At 37.8% G+C, this 20,517-nt stretch overlaps 3 protein-coding genes and 1 non-coding gene across 4 annotated transcripts; 1 reads left to right on the forward strand and 3 right to left on the reverse strand.

The window, feature by feature from the left end:
* Positions 1–190: 190 nt before the first annotated feature.
* Positions 191–302, reverse strand: Trnai-uau (transfer RNA isoleucine (anticodon UAU)). Its single transcript has 2 exons — positions 265–302; positions 191–226 (listed from the first exon to the last, which is right to left on the reverse strand). It is a non-coding gene; the product is annotated as a tRNA-Ile (tRNA).
* A 1,140-nt stretch (positions 303–1,442) lies between these two features.
* LOC113673480 (ras-related and estrogen-regulated growth inhibitor) lies at positions 1,443–11,110 on the forward strand. The gene is made up of 5 exons (XM_027189900.2): positions 1,443–1,633; positions 4,131–4,187; positions 5,601–5,674; positions 10,109–10,298; positions 10,679–11,110. The coding sequence occupies exons 1-5, from the start codon at positions 1,567–1,569 to the stop codon at positions 10,945–10,947; spliced, it is 657 nt and encodes a 218-aa protein (XP_027045701.1). The 5' UTR covers positions 1,443–1,566; the 3' UTR covers positions 10,948–11,110.
* LOC113673479 (kelch-like protein 12) lies at positions 5,800–9,002 on the reverse strand. The gene is made up of 3 exons (XM_027189899.2): positions 7,497–9,002; positions 7,121–7,249; positions 5,800–7,000 (listed from the first exon to the last, which is right to left on the reverse strand). The coding sequence occupies exons 1-3, from the start codon at positions 8,558–8,560 to the stop codon at positions 6,427–6,429; spliced, it is 1,767 nt and encodes a 588-aa protein (XP_027045700.2). The 5' UTR covers positions 8,561–9,002; the 3' UTR covers positions 5,800–6,426.
* A 1,143-nt stretch (positions 11,111–12,253) lies between the features above and the next one.
* LOC113673462 (uncharacterized) lies at positions 12,254–20,517 on the reverse strand. Its single transcript, XM_027189882.2, has 6 exons — positions 19,743–20,517; positions 18,431–18,511; positions 16,219–16,238; positions 15,741–15,768; positions 15,065–15,169; positions 12,254–14,612 (listed from the first exon to the last, which is right to left on the reverse strand). Exons 1-6 carry the CDS (start codon positions 20,196–20,198, stop codon positions 14,511–14,513), a joined length of 792 nt encoding a protein of 263 aa, XP_027045683.2. The 5' UTR covers positions 20,199–20,517; the 3' UTR covers positions 12,254–14,510.

Raw genomic sequence — 20,517 nt, forward strand, 5'->3', positions numbered from 1 at the left:
AAACTAGATTAAACGAGGTGAACAGATACACGGCAACATCGAATCTGTTACCTGATTACTTCATAAATAAAGAAGCAAAAGGATGTTTACGTCATCTATATGTTTTCCTTCAATAGATCATAATTTTCTAAACTTGGTGGAAAATGAAGGAATTCTCAAGTTGCCTGGAAAGGCCAATTAACAAAATATTTGCTCCCGGGGGGGCTCGAACCCCCGACCTTCGCATTACTTCAGCACCAGCTGGGGTATTGCGCCGACACTGCTTATAAGTACGACGCTCTAACCGACTGTGCTACGGGAGCTGGATAATCTGAATGATAATTCATGGTATATATGAATAACTTTGAACATTTTAAAAATACATCAGTTTACAAGTAAATGGAAATTCCATTTGAAAACTCCTGCGTTACCAGTAATAACTGACTTCTGGCGCACAGAAATCCTCTTCGGGATGGCAAGGTAATTTCACTACAGTGGTAAATTTAATTTTAAGTAAATCTCTATATGCAGCAGAAAAGAATTCAGCCGTCTTTACGAGGTTAAGAAAATGATGGATTTACTTTATGGCTTAAGATCTCACTAATGAAATACACTCAAAATTGGGAGGACGTGGGACAACGAGGGAAATCACGGGGAATGGAGAAGGACGTGTCTCGCCCCTTGAATAGCCAATCAGATCACAGGCTGCGCACTGTCTTACCCGCTCGTGAAGCCGGCCATAGTTACTATTTGCCTAAGGGCAGGCAAACTCTTTTACTTGACTCCATAAAAACAGTACATTAACATTAACGTCAAAGAACAAAATTAAAAGACGAGAAAAAAAAAGTCAGAAAAAAAAGTAGACCACGACCCTCTCACGCTCTCTCTTGATTCGACCATATGGTCCACGCAAAGAAGGAATATTACGCTTTGTAGAAACCTATTTAAGAAATCGAAAGTCAACAGACAACTTGTTAACAAAATATTCGACTTTTTGTAATTTTCTTGTGTAGTTAGAACGTTTTTAAAACATATGGCTAATTACATCTACTGAATCAACATAAGGGAGGTTTCATTTGTAGCTCATTTTACCAGTAACCGGCTTGTGATATTTTATGTTTCTGGTAATGTTTATACCATTCAATCACCGGTGATCATCAGCAATTAAGATGTTATCACCCAAAAATTTAAATACACCCAAAAGCTATTATTAAAGAAAATGCTGAATTATTCAGGTGCGTGAAATAAAAAGTAACTTTTTCAACACAGAGACTTGACGAATATTGACTTTTTATGCCAAAAAATTACGCTATACGAGGAATTTACTTCCCTTAGAAACTGTCAGTAGAAGAAAAAAAATAACGCGTTTTCATCGGCCCCCTGCCATCAAGAATGGCCCTAAAGGTATCAGTATTGACAAAGATGTATTATTTCTGACAATAAGCTTGTCAAAAAAGCTTTCAATGTGTTGCTGGCGGGCATGAAACATAGTGTGAGCTTGGAGAGGAATGTGAAAGATTCCTTTCACCAAAACAAGCATCGAAAGAAACTTTTTAGATCCTTTGCGGACATGTAAGAGAATCACAGATGAATTCCCTGATACCCGCTGAGGCGAGATTCTTGACTTTAGGAAGCAAAGGAGTCGGCAAATCAGGTAGGGGAAACGTATTATCTTTGAATCCGTTAGAGAGACGCAACGATAAAGGGTTGTTTGAGCGATCTGGAGTTTCATGTTAGACAGTTCTGAGCTTTAGAGAACATAAAAGATTCATTTCCCACGAAAGTGCAGCGAGTGGTTTCAATGTTAATTGATCAAACCGCAATCGACTAAACACAACCGTACCACTCCGCAAGGAAAGAAGTCGGTCAAGCAAAATTTAAATCGTGTCAACTTCTTGTGTTACGTGCATTCACTTTTCAAAAACAAACTGAAAAAAAGTTCTGTAGCTGCACAGTGCATATTTTAGCTATATGACTTTTTATTTTCCGAAAAAGTTTGCAGAAAGCGTTTAAAGCCAATTCACACTCAATATCTTTCTCTAAGCGGCATTTGAAAGTGATCCATTATCAAGCGTAAATTAAATCAACGTGGACAGAAAATGTGGTATTTATGCAGAATAGGGAAAAAAAAGGAAGATATGTTTCTTTTATCCATATATAGAATCACTTGCTATCTAAAAGATGACCACTCAAAACAGTACTTTAGGACTCTTTGTTGAAAGTATTCATTAACAAAACAGTCACGAAACGGTTAACGAGTTTGTATTGATTTTATCTGTTTGTGTTTATAACCTTAGGACAATAACATGATAGAAACTTATTGAATTCAGTTTGCCGATGGTCATGTGCTAGAAATCAATCAGACGTACATTTTGCGAATAATTTTTAAACCCTGTGCCCTGGTTATTGCTGATGACACACATTTCATAGCTGTTCTGCCAGTGATCAAGTGTTCTTCTAATAATAATTCTGCTTTTTTTATGTTTCCTGTCGGAGGACCCCCAAACATCCCCCCACCCCACTACCCCATCCCAATCATCTTGACCGACGAAACGTGATAATATTGTCGTGAACAAATTCATCCATTTATTAGACGTTACACCGTTCTTTGTTGAAAGTGATTCGTTATAGAGAGATTCGTTATCATAGATCTTTTTTTCGGAAGCAAAATGCGATTACCAAATTTTATCCGGTTTTATAATATTATCTCATTTACATATGTTTTTTTTTAATGGGCTGCAATCGGGGAATGTACTACAGTGAAACTTGATTTAGGCGGAAAACCACGGGAATCTGGCTAGTGTCCGTTTAATAGAGGGTGTCCGTTAAACAGAAGACCAAAGAAGCTAATGCAGGTTTTAATTGATAAATTGTGCAATAATAACAAGTGTAATTTATCAAATGTTCTGAGCCATTTTCTACATTTCAATTCGTGAATTTTCCACCTTTCTTTATTAATGTACTAGTAGCGTGAAAAGATACATGGGGGAGCATATCCAAACTGTACAAATGTCCTAAATCTTCTCTCTTTTTACCACCCACCCACCCAGCCAGCCCCTCTCAGCACTTAGCGACATCAGCTCCTCATTCCAACTGCAAATGTTTGCTTCAGCTTTTCTTTATACTTCGAAGTAGTGCGTCTTCCTTTCTCCTCTTCTTGTCCAGTTGAGGACATGTACAAAGTTCGTGTAACACTTTCTATTACGTGTACTGACTCAAATCATTCTTAGGGTACGTGGTTTCCGTGCCAGAAAAGCGGAACCTGAAAGAAATCAACTTTAGTTTCCAGACCAGAAAATAAACAAAATGTGTCACGCACTGGAAATAGATACGTTTACCATATGTTGTTCGCCTGAAAACAAATGAGATAATTGACACCTTCGTGCATGTTTTTTTTTCTCTTTTCATCAGGCCGATGGATTCTAGGGAAATAATGTAAAAGAGGACAAAAACAAGCTTCAAATACGCGTTATTGATAAATCATAGAATCCTTGCAATAATAACAACAATGAACAATAACAATGCACAACAATGAATATTAGCTAAGTGAGTGATGAGTTGGAGCCGACTAGAAAGTAGAGATCGAGGTTTTACAAAAATGAGCAAACAACGCGTGTTAGATAACAACCTGGGCACTAGAAAATGATGGAGTGTTGAAAGTAATCCAGCAATGGTTTTGCCGTATTGAGCGCTATGAACGGTCTTCATAACGCTCAATAGGTTTCGCCCCATGGCAGGTTCACCCCATACCAGTTCGCCCCCATTACGAAAAGCTCGCGTCATCAACCTTGACAAGTCCGTCCCCATTTTTTCTTCAACTCGTTTCCTTACGGCAGAATGTGTTCCTTCATAAGAAGAGGGGAATAATGACGGTCTTAAAAAAGATTCTAATATGTTCGACTCGTCAGAAAAGGAACACGTTCTGCCTTACGGAAACAATGCCCCTAAGCAAGCCAGGGGCAGGCTTGTAAAGGCGGGGGCGAACCGAAACCCCTGGATACATTGTGATTATTTTGGTTTTGGGTTTTTATGACTCTCAAGCAAAAGAAGTTCTTCCTGGACAAAATGGGTAAGGGAGATGCTGTAATTTTAATTTTCTTTAAGATTTCTGTTATAATAGTCTTAACATTTTACATCATTTTTATCACCAGCCTTAACTGTTCGTTTTCTGACGAAGAGATTTATTGGCGAATATCAGTCACTTATGCGTAAGTAGAGAATTTAATAATAAGAATTTATCAATATGCGTTGTTTCTCTGCGACACCAAAACTGAACATTTTCTGTTATTGTTTGAATTGAACTGTTTGGAAATGGTAGCAAGATTTTTTCTCCCAACCCACGCATGCACCCCTAAAGTGATCAACTAACTTGAGCTCCATGATTTGTTTTATCCACAACGTCGCACGCAAACCAATTCAATTACAAATTTTATGGCCACGCTTAGCATCAAAAGAAGCGCGATGTGTCTGAGCGCCTCGAAAAAAGTTTCTTTTTAAACTCCTTAACTTGTCCCTCCGTCTGTGCTCTACACCTACATCATGTCTCGTTTACCGACTGAACCCTTAAAATAGGTTAGTATTCCTGCCTCTGAGGGTTCATTTTCGACTGACATCACATATCATTCTTCCCCATGGTATATAAAAGACTCATCCAAAACCGTTAGTAGACAGTTTTTAGTCAAACTAATTGGAGCGACAAATTGTTTCGGTCGCATAGTCCTGGCCAACCAACCGTTAAACATTGTGTTAATCACCGACTCTCTTGTGCGTTAATGTTTGTGTTCTCTGAACCATGTCGGTTACTCTTTCTTAATTTACTAGACAACTAACACGCACATTAGTACATTCGATTCATGCTCTCCATTCTTTGCCTATTTTGGCCAAAATTCACGGAATGAAGCATGCTACAAGCTGACGCAGAGATGGAGCCTGCGGGGTCATTCGGCCACGTGCTTGAATTCAAGCAGTGAACATTCAACCGTTGAGAAATTAGTGAAGTGGTTCAGGCTCTCTGTATTTACTTAACAACACAATACACGCAACTTTTAATATTCTATTGAGGGTCACTGATTAGAACAATCCTTGGTGCGCAATGGAAACCGAAAAAGAGAATCGAACAATGAATTGAACTTTCCCGCATTGCTGAAATATAATTTTGTGTTTAAGCAATCAGCAATGCCACATGTTCATCTCAATAATTGCTCATTTCCTGGTGTTAAGTTGTGTAATGAACATTTAATGCTCTGCTAAAGTGGATTAAACCACACAATAATAAGATCTTAGTTCGAACTTAAAGCCGCTTCAAGACAGACGTTTCCATGGCAATGTAGCATTGGACTCCACTACTCCCTTACCTGTATTCGTCTGCCTGTGGGATTGATCAAAACCAAGCAGAACTTCTTTCACACTGAAATAAACAATTGTCTTAAGCCTCAGCCCTAAATTATGAGCACAAGCTCTCAGTTCAATGAACAGATAAAGTTGTTCTTAGATAAACATCAACAGATTTTGTACGTCAGGTTATGATAATTTCATATTTTGAATATTTTAACCTTTAATAATTGTTCGCATTCTTTTCAAATACCTACGATAAACTCTTGTTCTCTAATTCTTGATTTCAGAATTAACCTACAGTCACAAAATCAAGCTGGACGATGAATTTCTAACATTTGAGTTTCGTGATACCATTGAAAAGGTACGAATTAATGTATTCTGAAGGTCTATCTGACGGCTTCGCCAAGTTTTAAAAGCTTCTTTTGTTTACCAAACATCAATTAAGCGTAGGTGACGTTTTGATTTGGATTACCTCCGACAAAAGACTGAATCTAATTCATTTTTTATTAGGTAACGTTCACATCGCCCTATTTATTTTGTAGATATTTTAAAAGATAGTTGTTCCTCTGTCGTTTTTTACATACATCTCATCTGTTTTTATCTTACTATATGCCTTGCCATAAAAAGTCAACTATCGAATTTTACTCATTGACTTGTTGTTTGGACACACTCCATGCTTATGTACATATATGCTCTTATATACAGATTTCTCAGCTTAACAATAATATCTAACTTCTTCTATAATCACGGTAATTACAATCATCCTGTGCTAATTATATTTGAGGCCCATACATAAAGAGAAATCATTCTGCTATGTTTTTAAAGTTTCGAAAAATCTTTTGCCAAAATGTTCGAATTTTTCACGAAAAGGACTAAGACTCCAAGTTCAAAACGACGACAAGTACAAACTGCTAAGTCGTTCAGTCCTCAAAATCAACAGCTCATAGAAATTGAATCCAACGTTATGCCCACGCCTTAATTCGTATGCACTGCGCGTTTAAAAAAAAGGGTTAATCTCAAAAAGAAGTTCGAAAATTAGAGATGAATTGGGACATTGTGGCGTTCAAACGAAAGCCTGTCAATCTTACATGTACTGATAAGGAAAAAAAAATTTTAAGTAATCTTTGTCAGAGAGTTGAGAAATTGGGTGGAAAGAGAAACAGCTGAGCACTGTATCCCACCCATACAGTTAGGTACCGACCCTACAACCTTCCACACGTCAAGATCGATATCGTAAAATTCTACTTTGTCTGTTCTTTCGCGGGAATTTTTCTTTCCTCCGAGGACGTAGATATGATTTCCTACGAAAGCTATCCCTGCCAGCGCTCTTGATATGCACAGATTAGCTATGTATGTCCAGGTGTTATTCTCTATGTCAAAAGCCTCACAAGAGCTGTGCGACGAGTACAAATCATCTTGGGTTCCCCCTACTACGTAAAGGTTTCCTCCAACAGCTACTCCGCATGCGTATGCTCTACGGACCTGCATGGGTGTGGTCATGGTCCAGGTGTTTGTTCTGGGATCATATTTTTCAACCGTGCTCAGGTACTTGAACGGGTCATTGGCATTATCGTTTTCTGTTTTTCCACCGATGGCGTAAAGGTATTTATCAGATACTACACATGGACCACCTCTGTTTGATGTCATTGGGGCGACCGCTTCCCAGATGTTCGAGTTCGGATAGTACCTTCAAAAAAGAAATGATCTCTTTTGACCTCAGTCTTTCATAGGAGCACAACATTCTTTACACATGACCTGGCCAACAATAATCAATATCCTGATTACAAAACACAACATTTTCGATTACCTCAAAACGGTGTTAAGCGGTCTTCCTCTGTGCCAGCCACCTACTGCGTATAAAGAACCATTTAGTTCAGCCACACCAAGAGCAGAGATTTCCTTAGCCATCGGTGCTACTCCTGCCCATGTGTTAGTTCTGTGAAAATCACATGTAAAGAAGCATCAAAATTATCTTTACAACGAGTAGCTTAGCTTCTCAAAGTGACTAAAACTTACCCCAGCCCCCCACCCCCCGACATCTTCTCGGGTTTTTAAAACAGTGCGCTGGATTGAACCGGCCATGGCTCACATTCAGACCTCCTGGATTCATTTCCGTTAAACAACGGGCCACTGCGTCACTCCCACTGTGGGTAAATAACGATTAATACCTGACAATAACCTACCTGTAGTCATATCTCTCCATGCTTGACAGATGCCCATTCAGGGAGACTCCTCCTACTGTGAAAATAAACCCCTCGCATGCCACAGCGCCGTGACTGAAGCGCGGGATTAACATTGGCGCCAAATTGTACCACTGATTGACAGAAGGCACGTAACACTGAGTTGAGGAACGCAATTCGTCTCCAGGTCCCCAGATCGTAATGATGGCATCTACATTGGAATCCAAACATTTCCGCGTCTTGCAGATATCCCTGATTGGCTGTCGCTGAGGTCCATGTAATGCATATGACTTCATGGCTTCGTAAAGAAGCTTGGTGCACTCAAGGTTATTGGTTACCAGTTCTTCCTTTTCAACATATTCTGCTATGTAATATTTTGACATGCAACCCAAGCGAACCTGAGAGAGCAACCGCGGGAAATTCTCTCTCCTGTTATTCACGTCATGTTTGACCCACGAAACGACCGCTTCGTACACCTGTTCCTCCGTCTCCACAATAACGTCGTCTAAAGTGATAAGCTTCTCAATCTCAGAGAGGCAAAGATGCAGGAATTCCTCCGATTTCGAAACCGCCACGAAGTTCTCAAGAATAAAGCTCTCAGACTTGTCCATGAGTTCTTCACAGTCAAATTTCTCTGAAAACGCTCTCATTGACAGACAATTTGAAGGATTTAAAATTCCTTCTAAGTACTCACTCCCTTTATCCTTTAAGCTTGTTATTAACAGGTAATCAGCAGCGAAAACCAGTTCTTTGACATTCTCATCGGTTATTTCAACTTCTCCCGTATATATGTAATGGAGCAGATCATTCATCACAAAGGCTCGAAATCCTTCGAGTTTGACTTCAAGTTGATGTTTTTCTTTCATGTCGGATGTAAACAAACCAAGGAAATACTCGCTACATGCCGCTAAGACGTTTTTGTGGGCTGGAAATTCTTGCCCGTCCACTTGAAGAATTGTGTCGCACAATATCTCCTGCCGACGAAAATCATCCATTCGCTTGTAAAGATTTTCTTCGTAGTTAATTCGTGGCTGGCGGAGATATCTATCGGTTTCTTTCAAATCCATTACTTTGTCTGATGGTTTTTATGTCTGAGGAACACTCACTTTCGATTCTGGTAATCAATTTGAATGAAACACGTGAAATTCAGAAAAAAAAAATTATACAGTAGAGTCCTTCGACGATCTTCGCTTTCGTCGCTGAGATGAATTTTTCCCGTTATCCAAATGCCAACAAGCGCATCCGATTTTTTTTAAAAATAAATATCACGCTGAGTCGAGAAAGCCATTTAAAAACATCATTGCCTTCCCCGAGACACGTGGTAGGTGTTGTTATCCTTATATGGATATGAACAAATCTTTCAGATGGCTCTCTGCTTAATAGAAATCATAAAAGCGTCCGTTTAGCTCATAAGTCAAAAAAAAAAAAAAATTAACGAGAGGTCTCGGTAAAAGGATGAAGATGTTCTGCCAACGGAAGTCACGAGAACGAAACATGACAATTACGAATACGTCAGCCGCGGCGATTTAGCGTTTTGAGATATGCAAATAATTTATAAGAAAGTGAATAATCATTGACACGAATTTGATTTTCGACACACATTTAGACTTTCGCAACCGGAATGATTCAAATAACATCGACTCAAAAATATGCTTCCTTATTGCAAGCCGAAATTTATTTTCAAACAGTAGTTTTTATAATTCAGAACGACTTTGAGAAAAAAAAGGAAAGGAGGATTTATTTTCATGCATGACGTTAAAAATTCATTGACTGTACTTGACATTTATTCCACAAAAGTTCTGGGAAGCCACTGATTTAACCTTACTAAAGAAAGATACCCTAAAGCAAAACTGTTTTACTTGACCTCGAGACGATTATTACAATTTTTAACATAAAGGTCAGAAAAGCGTGTTGCTCTGAAAAACCGTATTATCCACTTAATATCAATGGTGCGTTTAGAAGAGGAAGAGCAAAGGTAGAAAACACGAGCAAAAAAGTTTCTGAAATTCAGTCTCTGCAAGCCGCTTCGTTCAACTCGACTTTCCTTGCAAAAATTTCAAGAAAAGTATTTCTTCAATGGAAACTGAGAACCACTCACGAAATTTAATCTTATTTCTACAAGAAGGCTTAATTAAATATGAAGACCCCAAACTCTGTGAAAATTTGAGTGGATTCAGGACAAACGCATGTATGTTTTGTATTAACCAATTCAAATATCCTTTAATTGCTGACAAACTTTTTCAAATTCAAATGATACCAAGTTCTGTTGATAATTTATATATGCGACAGTTGTGCGTGAATTCCGTCTGCAATCAATCAACTGCGATCAATTCTGCACGAACATTTGGGTCAAAATAGAAGAGACAACTATTTTTAGAATAAGAAGTCGCTAAAAAATTGGGGTTCTATAATAACAGGGTTTTACTTTCACGTGCCATGGAACCAGATGAGTTTCCAAAGCACGTGGAAGTTACTCGTTAGGGAGAGCACCCTATCCAGGGGGTGAAGCAGTTAACAAAAGCCTCAGACGATGTGGTCCATTTGGTTCATTCTTGTATAGGCCTCTATGGAATTTTTTCTTTTCTTGCTCTGATATCTTGTTCCCTTGTTTCCAGAGCGATACGTCTCAAGTTGATAAAGACATCAAATGGGCCGACGCTTTTCTTGTGGTGTATTCCATCACGGACAAAAACAGCTTTAATAATGCCATACATCTGGTTGAAGCAATCTACGACGGCAAAGGCACAGATGAATTGCATGTCGCTCTGGTGGGAAACAAGATAGATCTGGAGCATTTCAGAAAAGGTAAGAAAGCAGATGTCTTAAAAAAAACGCCTCAGACAAACAGCCCGTCGGGTTCAAAGACTGAAATCCGTCAACCATGACCCAAACTACTTCGTGATGATCAGTGAAACTTTAAAAGTCACGATAATTTTGATATGACCTTGAGAGAGGAAACGGAAGACAAATGTCAAAGGTATTCAATAAATATTATGATACAGAATACACCACGGAACGTGGTTGCAAAAAAAATGAAACCATCGATCATTAACCCTTGGTGGGTTTTCTGAACATCCGGAAATGAATTTTTGAAATTCTGACCCTTTGTGCCTGAAAAAGACCATTCCAAAATACTACTGACCCAAACATTGACAAGCCGCTCATCCTTAGTTTATGCTTTTCAGTAACCACAAAGGAGGGCCAATCGGCTGCTGAACAGCTCGGATGCATGTTCTTCGAAGTTTCCGCTGCAGAAAATTACGATAATGTTCAGGAGGCGTTGAATGTTGTCTTCCGAAGGGTGGCACTTCACAAGAAATACTTGCGACAGGAGAAGGAAAAGCGAAAAAACACTAATCCACAGATAGAGAAAAAGAAACAGAAATTTGGAAATTCTCTTTTCAACTGGAAAAACGAGAAAAAGAGAAGTCCAAGACGAGCAGACACACTTTAATTTTAAAATTAGTGTTCTGTTGACTAGACTGATCTTCGACGACCTAAATTTTCCAACGAGTTATCAAGCTGGGCTAGTAACAGTTTGATGAGGTCTTCTCGTGCCTTTCTTCTTGACTGCGATAAAAATAAGTTCCCTACAAGATTAAAATACCCGAAAAGTGACTATAGGACTCTCTCTGAATCAGTGTTGTTGTCCAAACGCAAAACCCTAAGTACAATACAGAAGGGTAGTCAGCGATGATAGGTTTTTATTTCCCTATTCACTTTTATAAGAAACGAAATTTACTGGTCAAAAGCACTTATCAAACGTTGATTACCCCACTTTACCTCAATTAAGGCCTAAATTCACGCTCTGAGAGCTCTTCTGCCAAAAATCCCTGACAAATCATAAGAAAGGCTTCGTGAAGCTAGCCATTTGTCTTGTAAAACAAACCCGCTGACCTTAGTGGGGTGTATTACGCCCTTATTATTGATTTCATACGCAGCATGCATATGCGACATCAAAAATGTTAGGAGGATAAAATAAAAATGTGGTCGACTGATAGCGGAAAGGGAAATGGTAAGAACTAGCTTTGGAAAGCCGTAGGCGTATGATCATCTCATGACATACAGATATCCCGAGCGATGCAAGAGTGCACTTCTTGTGCAGCGCTCTGGGTTAGAACAGTTTGAATACTACGCGACAGAACTACGTGTATTCATAAATTCCAAATTAAGTCCGTTGTAGTCAATTTAGCACAACTTAAAATAACTAACATCTGCCATGAACGAACGGGCTATAAAAAGCCAATGATATTAATAGAAAAATAATTGCAATTTTTACACGTATGACGCTAAAAGATTCGCTAATTACTTGGAATGTGTACTACATAGTGGGCATAGTTTCTTCTGAACGCCAAATGAAAACTTCACAAGATCCTTTCCCCTCCGTAGACGAGCTTCTAACTAGTAAAAGATCACTTATTGCGCATTAATAAAAATGACCGAGATTATCTCCCTTAAACCAACAAGATCACCGCCACCTCGACAGACTTTTGACTTAACGGCAGTGAATGCTTCAGTAATTTCCAATACACATATGGGCTCTTCCGTCCTTACGCTGACCTTAATCTGAAGTGTTCAACCGTAAAAAAAAAAACAAAACAAAACAAAGAGTACTCAACAAACCATTTTCCCAATGCCTCACCCCTTCCATATCCACCCCACCACCCCCGGTCCCCGCTTCACTACACTTTCATGGCATGCACCTTCGCATCCTTACAACTCAAGTTTACCGCTTAATACTGAAATAACGAGTCACACAGTCTGGTTTCTTTGTTTACTAATCACTGAAAATATATTTACTAAAATAATACAAAAATATAACGTTGGAGTAACACATTAAAGTGTTTGATCCAACAGACTGTAACTTAGGCAAACTGACTAGGAAAGTGTTCCAAACAATACACCTGGCCAGAGAAAACACTGGGTGAGGCAACATTGTTATTCTACGTGCATGCGCTATTTCAACATACAACGCTGTTTCCCGTGAGACACAATTGCACCGGCTGTTAAGCACGGTCTACACCATGATAACTTGTGATAGAAACCTTCTCAAAGAAATTGTTAAAAAAAATCTCATAAAATTTACACGATTTCGACACATTCCTCATAATTTAGACTTTCCAGTCGACCAATGAATTGTCGGAAGCTATTAGCAAAATGCTACCCAGAAATCCTAAGCAGCCGTTAAGAAGGCGTGCCATTGACTCCACCTACCTTTCAATAGAGGAGTGAACATTCTCCTTCACGAAATACGCTTTGCAAATAGCTATGAATATTTTTCAACAAGTAATATTGACAGAAACTGTTTAGAAAATAATGCCAGCACTTCCTTTAGCCACGACTATTCAACAGCTTTTTTTTTTTCAAATTTTCTTTCGTATATTCTTGAATCGAGCTCGAGGAATGACCCTCTTGAAACGGTCACAGAGCCTCATTCTCTAAGGTTGAAATGTCAGGAACGTCTCAAAAGCTGACAACAATCACAGTAGTAATTATCAGTCTTACAAGAGTACACAATCAGTATGGCTTCTACAAAAAGATTTGCCTCCACAAATTAAAAAAAAAAACTTACACCAACCGATAACACTATTTTAGGTGTCAATTGTTGAACAGAAAAAACAGCGTCTTCATTCAGAACAAGGTCACCGACCGTTTTAACTCTCATTTAGGAAATTTTGCAAATTGGAAAAGGAAATAAGTTGTGTAAAATCAAATCCTTCAAAGATGAGGAAGCATTCAAAGGAATGACCCTCTTGATACGGTACATGTATCCTACTTTCACAGAATTGTCCTTCTTTACTTTCTCCCTGGATAGCGACTTGAGTTACTTTTCTTTTAGATATCACAAGCTCACTAATTTACCTTATCAAGTTTGCAAAATCCCATTTCCTTCTGATTAAAAAAAGCCAATCAAATAACTTCCTGTCACATAACAAGTACTCCACACTACCAAGATAGCCCCTGCGCTTGACACGTAACAAGTACATATGCTATAACAGATCTGTTATGGATTGACAGCTCTACACATAATGACATTTTTTTTTGGGGGGGGGGGGGGTTGGGGTTTTTTTTTTCCATCAAACGTTCAAACCCTTCTCTCTTGTTAGGAGCTCCAATAGTGTGGTTAACTCGTTATCCATCAAATAGTTGATTGTAAGAAGTATAGAATGACCACTGTAACACACCAATGCATCATAATTGCAAGATTCTAAGCTGGCTTGCAGTCACTCTTTGAGTAAAAATTGTAAGTAAGATAAAAATTGCATGAAAACACCAGTGACACAACACCAGAATTTGTTTAGCACTTGTTGCCCTGAAGATTGAGGAGATCTGGATTTCAATTTTTTTCTCTGTTTGTGTAATTGTTGAAACTCCATTAAAACATCACCTTTGACAGAAATATTCACAGTGGATAGACTTGAAAACAAATAATAACTATATTTCAAAAGAGAGTATGGCTTACTACACAACCCCTTACACAACAAGTAAAAATTCAATACTCTCATAGGCATGTTACTGTATGACAAAAATGCCCCAAAAAACTTAGTAAGATCACCTGATCTTAGTAAGGTATTTTTTCCCCAAGCATATCCACTGCAATACTAAGCACATTCTTACTATCTACAAAAAAGAACAGCTTTTCAGCAACAAAGCATAAAAATGTCAAGTCTCTTTCCTTAGCCTGTTACCTGTTCTATTCAACATTGCACTACAATGGAAAGTTCCAAGCCAAACTAACTTTTGCTAAATACTTCATAAAAACAGCCTATAAATTTTCAAGCTATACAAACCAAAGAATGACATTATCCATTTAGTCAAACTTGTGCATCCTTTTGTGTAAGCAATCATCAAGAGTGACAATTCAACAATGGCATTATGCTTTACTCCGAGAAGAATTCCATTCCTCCATGTGGAAAATGTGTTAATGTGGAATGGCTGCCATCCATTTGACAAAATCAGTTTAACAAAAATAATTCTACTGCAGCCAAATAAATGAAGATTTCAGCAGTTTGAAGCCTACTTCACTGGTTTCATTGCTGATATTTGACTTATAACTCGTAATAAAGAGCTATTTTCATCCTTCAAGCGAGCGTTCTCTGTCCGTAGTGTTTCCAGTTCCTGATATGAAATAGAAAGAAGAACAATTTTAAATTTCCTGCATATAGTACCTAGATATTGGCCTTAGAGTAAGTAACTTTTCTTGTCAAGTTAGCAAGATCGATTTGCTGCACATTTCTGTTTTTTCAAACTTGTTTGTACAATAGGGACTTGTTAGTTCAGTGGGCAGAAGAGCAAAGTATGCTTACTCCAAAGACAGAGTTGCTTGCTAGAGAAGCTAAGTGCACCATATAACTGCATCTGTTACAAGACATGTCCTCTTAATTGCCTCAAAACTTAACAGAACAGTGACATAACAAAGAGACAAACATAAGTTAATTCTTCAAAAATCATACTTCTGCAAGAAAAGAGATGTACTGCCCACTGTTTTCCATAAAGCTTGTGAGATGAAAGGCAACCCCTCTACATTTCTACTGTGGTTCTCATAATGTAATGTCATAAGAACTTCTCACCTTGTTTGCTTTATCAAGCTCAGATTTGTAGTCTTCTAACTGACTTTCATAATCCTCTATCTTTTCAAGCAGTTTTTGCGTTTGGATGGTTTCACTATCCTTTTGCTGCAAATAAAATAATTCCTGAATCACTTACAAGATGGTATTTGACCAAATATTACACAACCTGAATAATATCAGGATTAATAAGCACTGTACAACCACATTTACATATCTACAATCATTTGCTGAAAGGTTTAAACATTTGCAGGAAAAAGGCCACTTAATCAACACAGGGTGATTATTTCTTTTTTGAGAAACAGCAAAATATGCAAAAAAAAGTTTTGATGTTTATTTAAATAGGATCATGAAGACTGGGAAACAGACTTGTTGTCTGTCTATCCTTCCTGACGAGAACAACTGCCAAGGAATTGTTGCAAAAGTTTAACATGAGTGCATCATCATTTGAAAGGAAATGTGCACTCATGCAGACATAATAGTTGAGAGACTGAGACAAAGACCACTGAGGGGGCTAACTCACTACCTGTTACATCAGAATAGGGGCACTTTCTAATGAAGACAAATTTGCAGGAGGGGTAAGGGGTGCTAAATCCTACCATCATGATAGCCAACCTAGAATTGTAATCATGATTATAATTTTAAGCTTTCACACAGACATGAATAAATTTATACTTACAACTTTTTGCTCTATTCTTTTGTTTGATCTACAAAAGAAATAGTTCTAGTTATAATTTGTTATCCTTGTAAGTAAACATTATTTTTTTTTCCATTAGTGTAATTTGATGAAAAAAAGTTTTAAACATTGAAGTTGGGTTAAATTGGTAATTTTACTTGGGGTGTTAACTACACGGAACCCAAATCAAATCATGTCATCCAATATCAAGCACAGTAAAAATACTGTTGACTTAGACTGTCTCTGCTACTCTGCCAAAGCATCACCCAGCATTCTGATCAAATCATCAGTAATTATTGTGCCATTAAATGCCTCACACTGTATGTAAATATGTATTTAATATAGCACTAGAATCTACAAAAGCAGAAAGCTAAAATACACTAATCCTTTAAAAATAAAATGACCAGCTTCAGATACACACCATTTTAAAAAACTGATGCCAAATTTGAGAGATGCAAAATGGTAAAAAAATTTAGCTTACCCTTTACTTTTGGGAGAATCCTACAGTGGGAAAAGAGAGGACTTGTTAGTAAATTTGGTGAATAATACAACATATTCAACATTTACAGATAAGCTAAATTATTAGGATATTGTTCAAACCTAACCAGACTTTTTACATTCAACTGAGTTCAGTAACCCAAAGTAGAACTCCTGAAAACCAACATGGATATTCAACACATTTTTTAATAAGTAAAGAAATGCATTCCATCACTGAGCAATGCAACAACTCTCATCACAATATATCACATGTACCAACCAAACTGAACAACTGCGTGCCTCAACAAACTGATTTAAATATCACTCGTGCACTGCACCTAATTCTTAAGTTAGAACAGACCTGTCTACTGAAAATCTTCTGCAATATTGTTTTACAAAAAACTCTTATTTGTTTTGCTTAGCTTTCTAAATATAGCACAGAAGTAAAAGCCACTGTTTTACTACAGGCAAAACTTCCCTTGTCTATGATTTATAAGGAACTGCCTAATATTGGATGATAAATAACACAGCCTGATTGAATCCTCCCTTTCTCTGTGCAATACACTAATAAAAAATTTAGATGGTAGAAAACCATTTTAAGCTGAAATTCTGGCAAGAAGAGTAGGTACTTAAGTACCTTTCTAGCAAGAAAAAAAAAATAACAACAAACTGTCTTATGCCAAGGAAAGATACAAACTACTGCATTTACAAGAATGATCTAATGGCTTGAAAATTTAATGACATAACAACAGAACAGTAGAAAGAGCCCAAAGATTTTTCATTTATTCAGTCTAGCAGCTTTTACTTTGTTAGTTTTTGGTCTTAGATGTTCATTTTTGTGACTTAATATCATTTAGCTCCTTTAGCAGTACCTTGATCTGCTTAAATAATCTTAAATCTATTACTGACTTTAATTTTATGCTTTCTTTTAATGCACCCACTCAAGTATAATGGAATTTCTCTTGAAAAAATACTATGAGACATAATTCTGTGTACGTAATCTTTTTATCTAAGAATGGAAGTGCTTCTAAAATATGTAATCAATGCATCCACTGCCCTCATACTGCATAAACTGGAACAAATATTACACATAGAATCATATGATTATTGTTACAGTTTTCCAAATAAGGACATAAATTACCTTGGAGATCTCCACTGAGAAAAGAAGAGTAAAGTTTTTGAAAATTTTGGAGTTGGTAAGAAATCAACAAGATGATTGAAATAACAGATTTGCAGTTCAAGGAAAATGGACCAAATTTATCACAAAGCAAACTAGCGTAAGCAAGAAACATCTTCAAGAGAAAGTAGCACTTTCAGTAATAGCAAGTTAGCAAACATAGCGAGTAACAGTTCAGCTTTGCATACATGTTTAAGCATACACACAAATCTACTACCACTCTTTCAACAACATCAAAGGAACAACAGATAAACTTCATAATACAGAAAATGGATGATCAACACTGAACAAAATCATTAGATTACCATTTCACTTCTGCTAAAAAACAAAAAGACTTCTTCAACTCAAAGAAAGCCTACAGTCCACTGAAGTCAGGAATATGTAACACAGACAACACCAAAACCTCACCATTCATGCTTAAGGGCCAAGAACCAACTGACAGCTCTCATTAGTAAGAGATATTTGATATTTTACTTTGACTGTCTCTTTAAATTCTCAAAAGCAACAGCAAAATAACCTTGTTATCTTTCACTCTCACTTGGTTGCTATCAAGTTTCCACCAGATGCAATTCAACCTCTGCATACTATGTAATCAACCATTAGAATCATTTTACAAGCAAAGAGCTCTGTGTTAGTGGTTGCGAATGATTTATTTAAACCAATATCCTCGAATGCGAACATTTTAAATTACTGTAAAACAAGCCTTTGTTGTCTAAAATAACTCTTGTGAAAAGCAGCCTTATCATTTAAAGAGAGTTTCAAGGGCTTTTAAAATGTCCAGATTTAGGTATACTAAGCATTTCACTGCAGACATTTCAAAATTTGATCCCCGTGAAGTTTACACAGATTTGACAGGAGGATTTAAAGTAACATTCCTAGCTTTTTAACCAACTTTTCTGTATAAACAAGGCAAGTACTTGAAAACCTCAAAGATACACATGACAGTATATGCCACCATGTCTGAAACACTGCATAAAATCACAAACGGATTTTCGCCACAACGTTCGAACAGCACAAACGAACATACACGTAAGCTTACCTCTATTGCTTCATCATCGTTGGCTTGCTCGTTCTGTTGCGTATTTGCTTTTACTTGCTTCGTATCATCGTCACCTTCGCTCTGAAAGTGCAAATAAAATATATCCAGACTACAGCAAGTTACCTGGCTAGAGACGCAACGAAATACATACGAAGGAAGTCCATAAACAGTATTACATTTGAACGCTTAGTAAGTTGTATCGAAACTGGACATCTATAAGATCAATGTACTAATCTCATTGAGTTAAATAAAGAGAGAGGAAGCGAGACAAAGTTTCTGACATACTATAATTTGTCCATAGTAATCGGCTACATTAAAAAATATAATTGTGATGAAACGTTCGCGTTATTCTCGGAAACGTACATGAATTAAACAGACTAAAATTCGACAAGTGTTCACAAACGAAAATCGTGCTCAGACAGGGTGAGACACCATGAGACACTCATCATTGCTATGAAACGACTAAAGTCCAGTTATAATCACTGACTTTTTTATGGCAATTACATTTTAATCAAAGCCTGATGTAAGTGGCATTTCTTATGCAAAACACATAGAGATCCGTTCGCTAAAATTAAGTAATATCATTTACAACATTCAACTACGCTTTCGCATTGGAAGATTAACTTGTCATACTTAAAGCTTGAAATTTTTTAAAAGGCTCTACCTTGACTGAAATGACAAGGAAAAATTACGAAATTAGCTTCAAGTCTACAGTTCCCAAAAAATACTGTTTACAAACGTCCATCGATGCACCCTGTGTAAAACTTTATCACTAGAGTTCTTCTCTGTCACGATGGTAATAAACGAAATGAAGGCGAAATTTGCGTAAACATCTGTTATATTGCCTTGCGCTTATTAATTTCCACTTTTCTTGAAAAAGCACTAGAGCTGGATTGATTTTAATTTATTGTTTAGATTTGCCGATGGCGAATCGCAAATACAATTATACATTTTTTATCACATTCGCAGTACAAGAATGCCAATTTGCAGTAGCCATGAACTCCAAAGTACGAGAGATTTTTACGCTTTTATCATCATGACGAACTTCGGATATCCAGACAGACTAAAGCGCTTCTTATCGTACATGATTTTACCATCGACAGAAGAAATATAACTGTGAAAGGAAGCCAGCAAAATTCGAAATAAATGAACACCTAGCTCTAAGGTTTATTGTTCGCGAAGCCAAAACCCCACACCACGAGAACTACTCGATAAACAGCCCCGACAGTTCGATTTAAGTATTCTTTTGGACTTTAAAAGCCTGAAATATGTATCAAGAGTGAAAGAAACGTGAAACTCGCTTGATACTTACATCTGCATCGGCTCCACCAGGCATCATAACAACTCCGGTTGACCTTCTTTTTTCCCTCAAATGTCTCTTGGCTTGTCTCTTATGCCCTGCACTTTCGCTCTTTCTGTCTTTTTTGAGGCTCTTCTTCGGCGTTGTTTCCTCACTGGCTGCTGTTGCACCTTCAACAGACGCCTCGACGTTCACACTGACATTAGCTTCTTCATCTCTGGGTTTCCGCCTTTCTCGTCTCTCCCTATCTCGTCTCCCCGTATCTCGATCGGCACTACTATTAGCAAGGTCATTGGCAACCCCGTTGTCTTCTAAACCTGGACTCTTGTTTTCCTTCGAAGGAGATGTACTTCCATCTATGACATCACCATAACGATTACCCCTTCGTTCTCGTCGATCAGTTCTATCCTTCTTGTATTTAGACCTGTGTGTTTCAGCGGCATAACTTTCGTCCGACACGTCCGCCATGACTATGACAAGGGAAGCGTTGCAAGCGATAGCTCAACTTCCTGCGATAGTTGTTTGGCGAAGAAACAGCTTCTAGATGCCAGTTATGTCATTAGTCACCGCAAAAATACCTCAAGTATACGCTGCAGACTTTCCGAGTTCAACTTAGCGAAGTTGTGTGGAGGAATTTGGGTTACAATGGGGCAAGAAATTCTTGAAAACAACCCAACCAGGCAGCCAACGTGCATGAACATTACCCAGAATTTGTGAGTCGGGCTACAGGACATGCGCACAACGATCGGAGCCAAATTCCTCCCGCGGGCGGTGATTGGCTGATCGC

Source organism: Pocillopora damicornis, chromosome 2 (genome assembly GCF_964200805.1).
Source record: "Pocillopora damicornis chromosome 2, jaPocDami1.2, whole genome shotgun sequence".
NCBI classification, from domain to species: domain Eukaryota; kingdom Metazoa; phylum Cnidaria; class Anthozoa; order Scleractinia; family Pocilloporidae; genus Pocillopora; species Pocillopora damicornis.

What these genes read in the sequence shown, in the direction of transcription:
- LOC113673480 (XM_027189900.2), top strand. Translation starts at nt 1,567, where the DNA reads ATGAATTCCCTGATACCCGCTGAGGCGAGATTCTTGACTTTAGGAAGC. An exon ending in CAAAGGAGTCGGCAAATCAG is followed by an intron (nt 1,634 to 4,130) that starts GTAGGGGAAACG and finishes TTTTATCACCAG; the next exon opens with CCTTAACTGTTCGTTTTCTG. An exon ending in CGAATATCAGTCACTTATGC is followed by an intron (nt 4,188 to 5,600) that starts GTAAGTAGAGAA and finishes TCTTGATTTCAG; the next exon opens with AATTAACCTACAGTCACAAA.
- LOC113673479 (XM_027189899.2), bottom strand. Translation starts at nt 8,560, where the DNA reads ATGGATTTGAAAGAAACCGATAGATATCTCCGCCAGCCACGAATTAAC. An exon ending in ATGGAGAGATATGACTACAG is followed by an intron (nt 7,250 to 7,496) that starts GTAGGTTATTGT and finishes TGATTTTCACAG; the next exon opens with AACTAACACATGGGCAGGAG. An exon ending in CCGCTTAACACCGTTTTGAG is followed by an intron (nt 7,001 to 7,120) that starts GTAATCGAAAAT and finishes TCTTTTTTGAAG; the next exon opens with GTACTATCCGAACTCGAACA.
- LOC113673462 (XM_027189882.2), bottom strand. Translation starts at nt 20,198, where the DNA reads ATGGCGGACGTGTCGGACGAAAGTTATGCCGCTGAAACACACAGGTCT. An exon ending in GATTCTCCCAAAAGTAAAGG is followed by an intron (nt 15,769 to 16,218) that starts GTAAGCTAAATT and finishes TTTCTTTTGTAG; the next exon opens with ATCAAACAAAAGAATAGAGC. An exon ending in AGCTTGATAAAGCAAACAAG is followed by an intron (nt 14,613 to 15,064) that starts GTGAGAAGTTCT and finishes ATTTCATATCAG; the next exon opens with GAACTGGAAACACTACGGAC.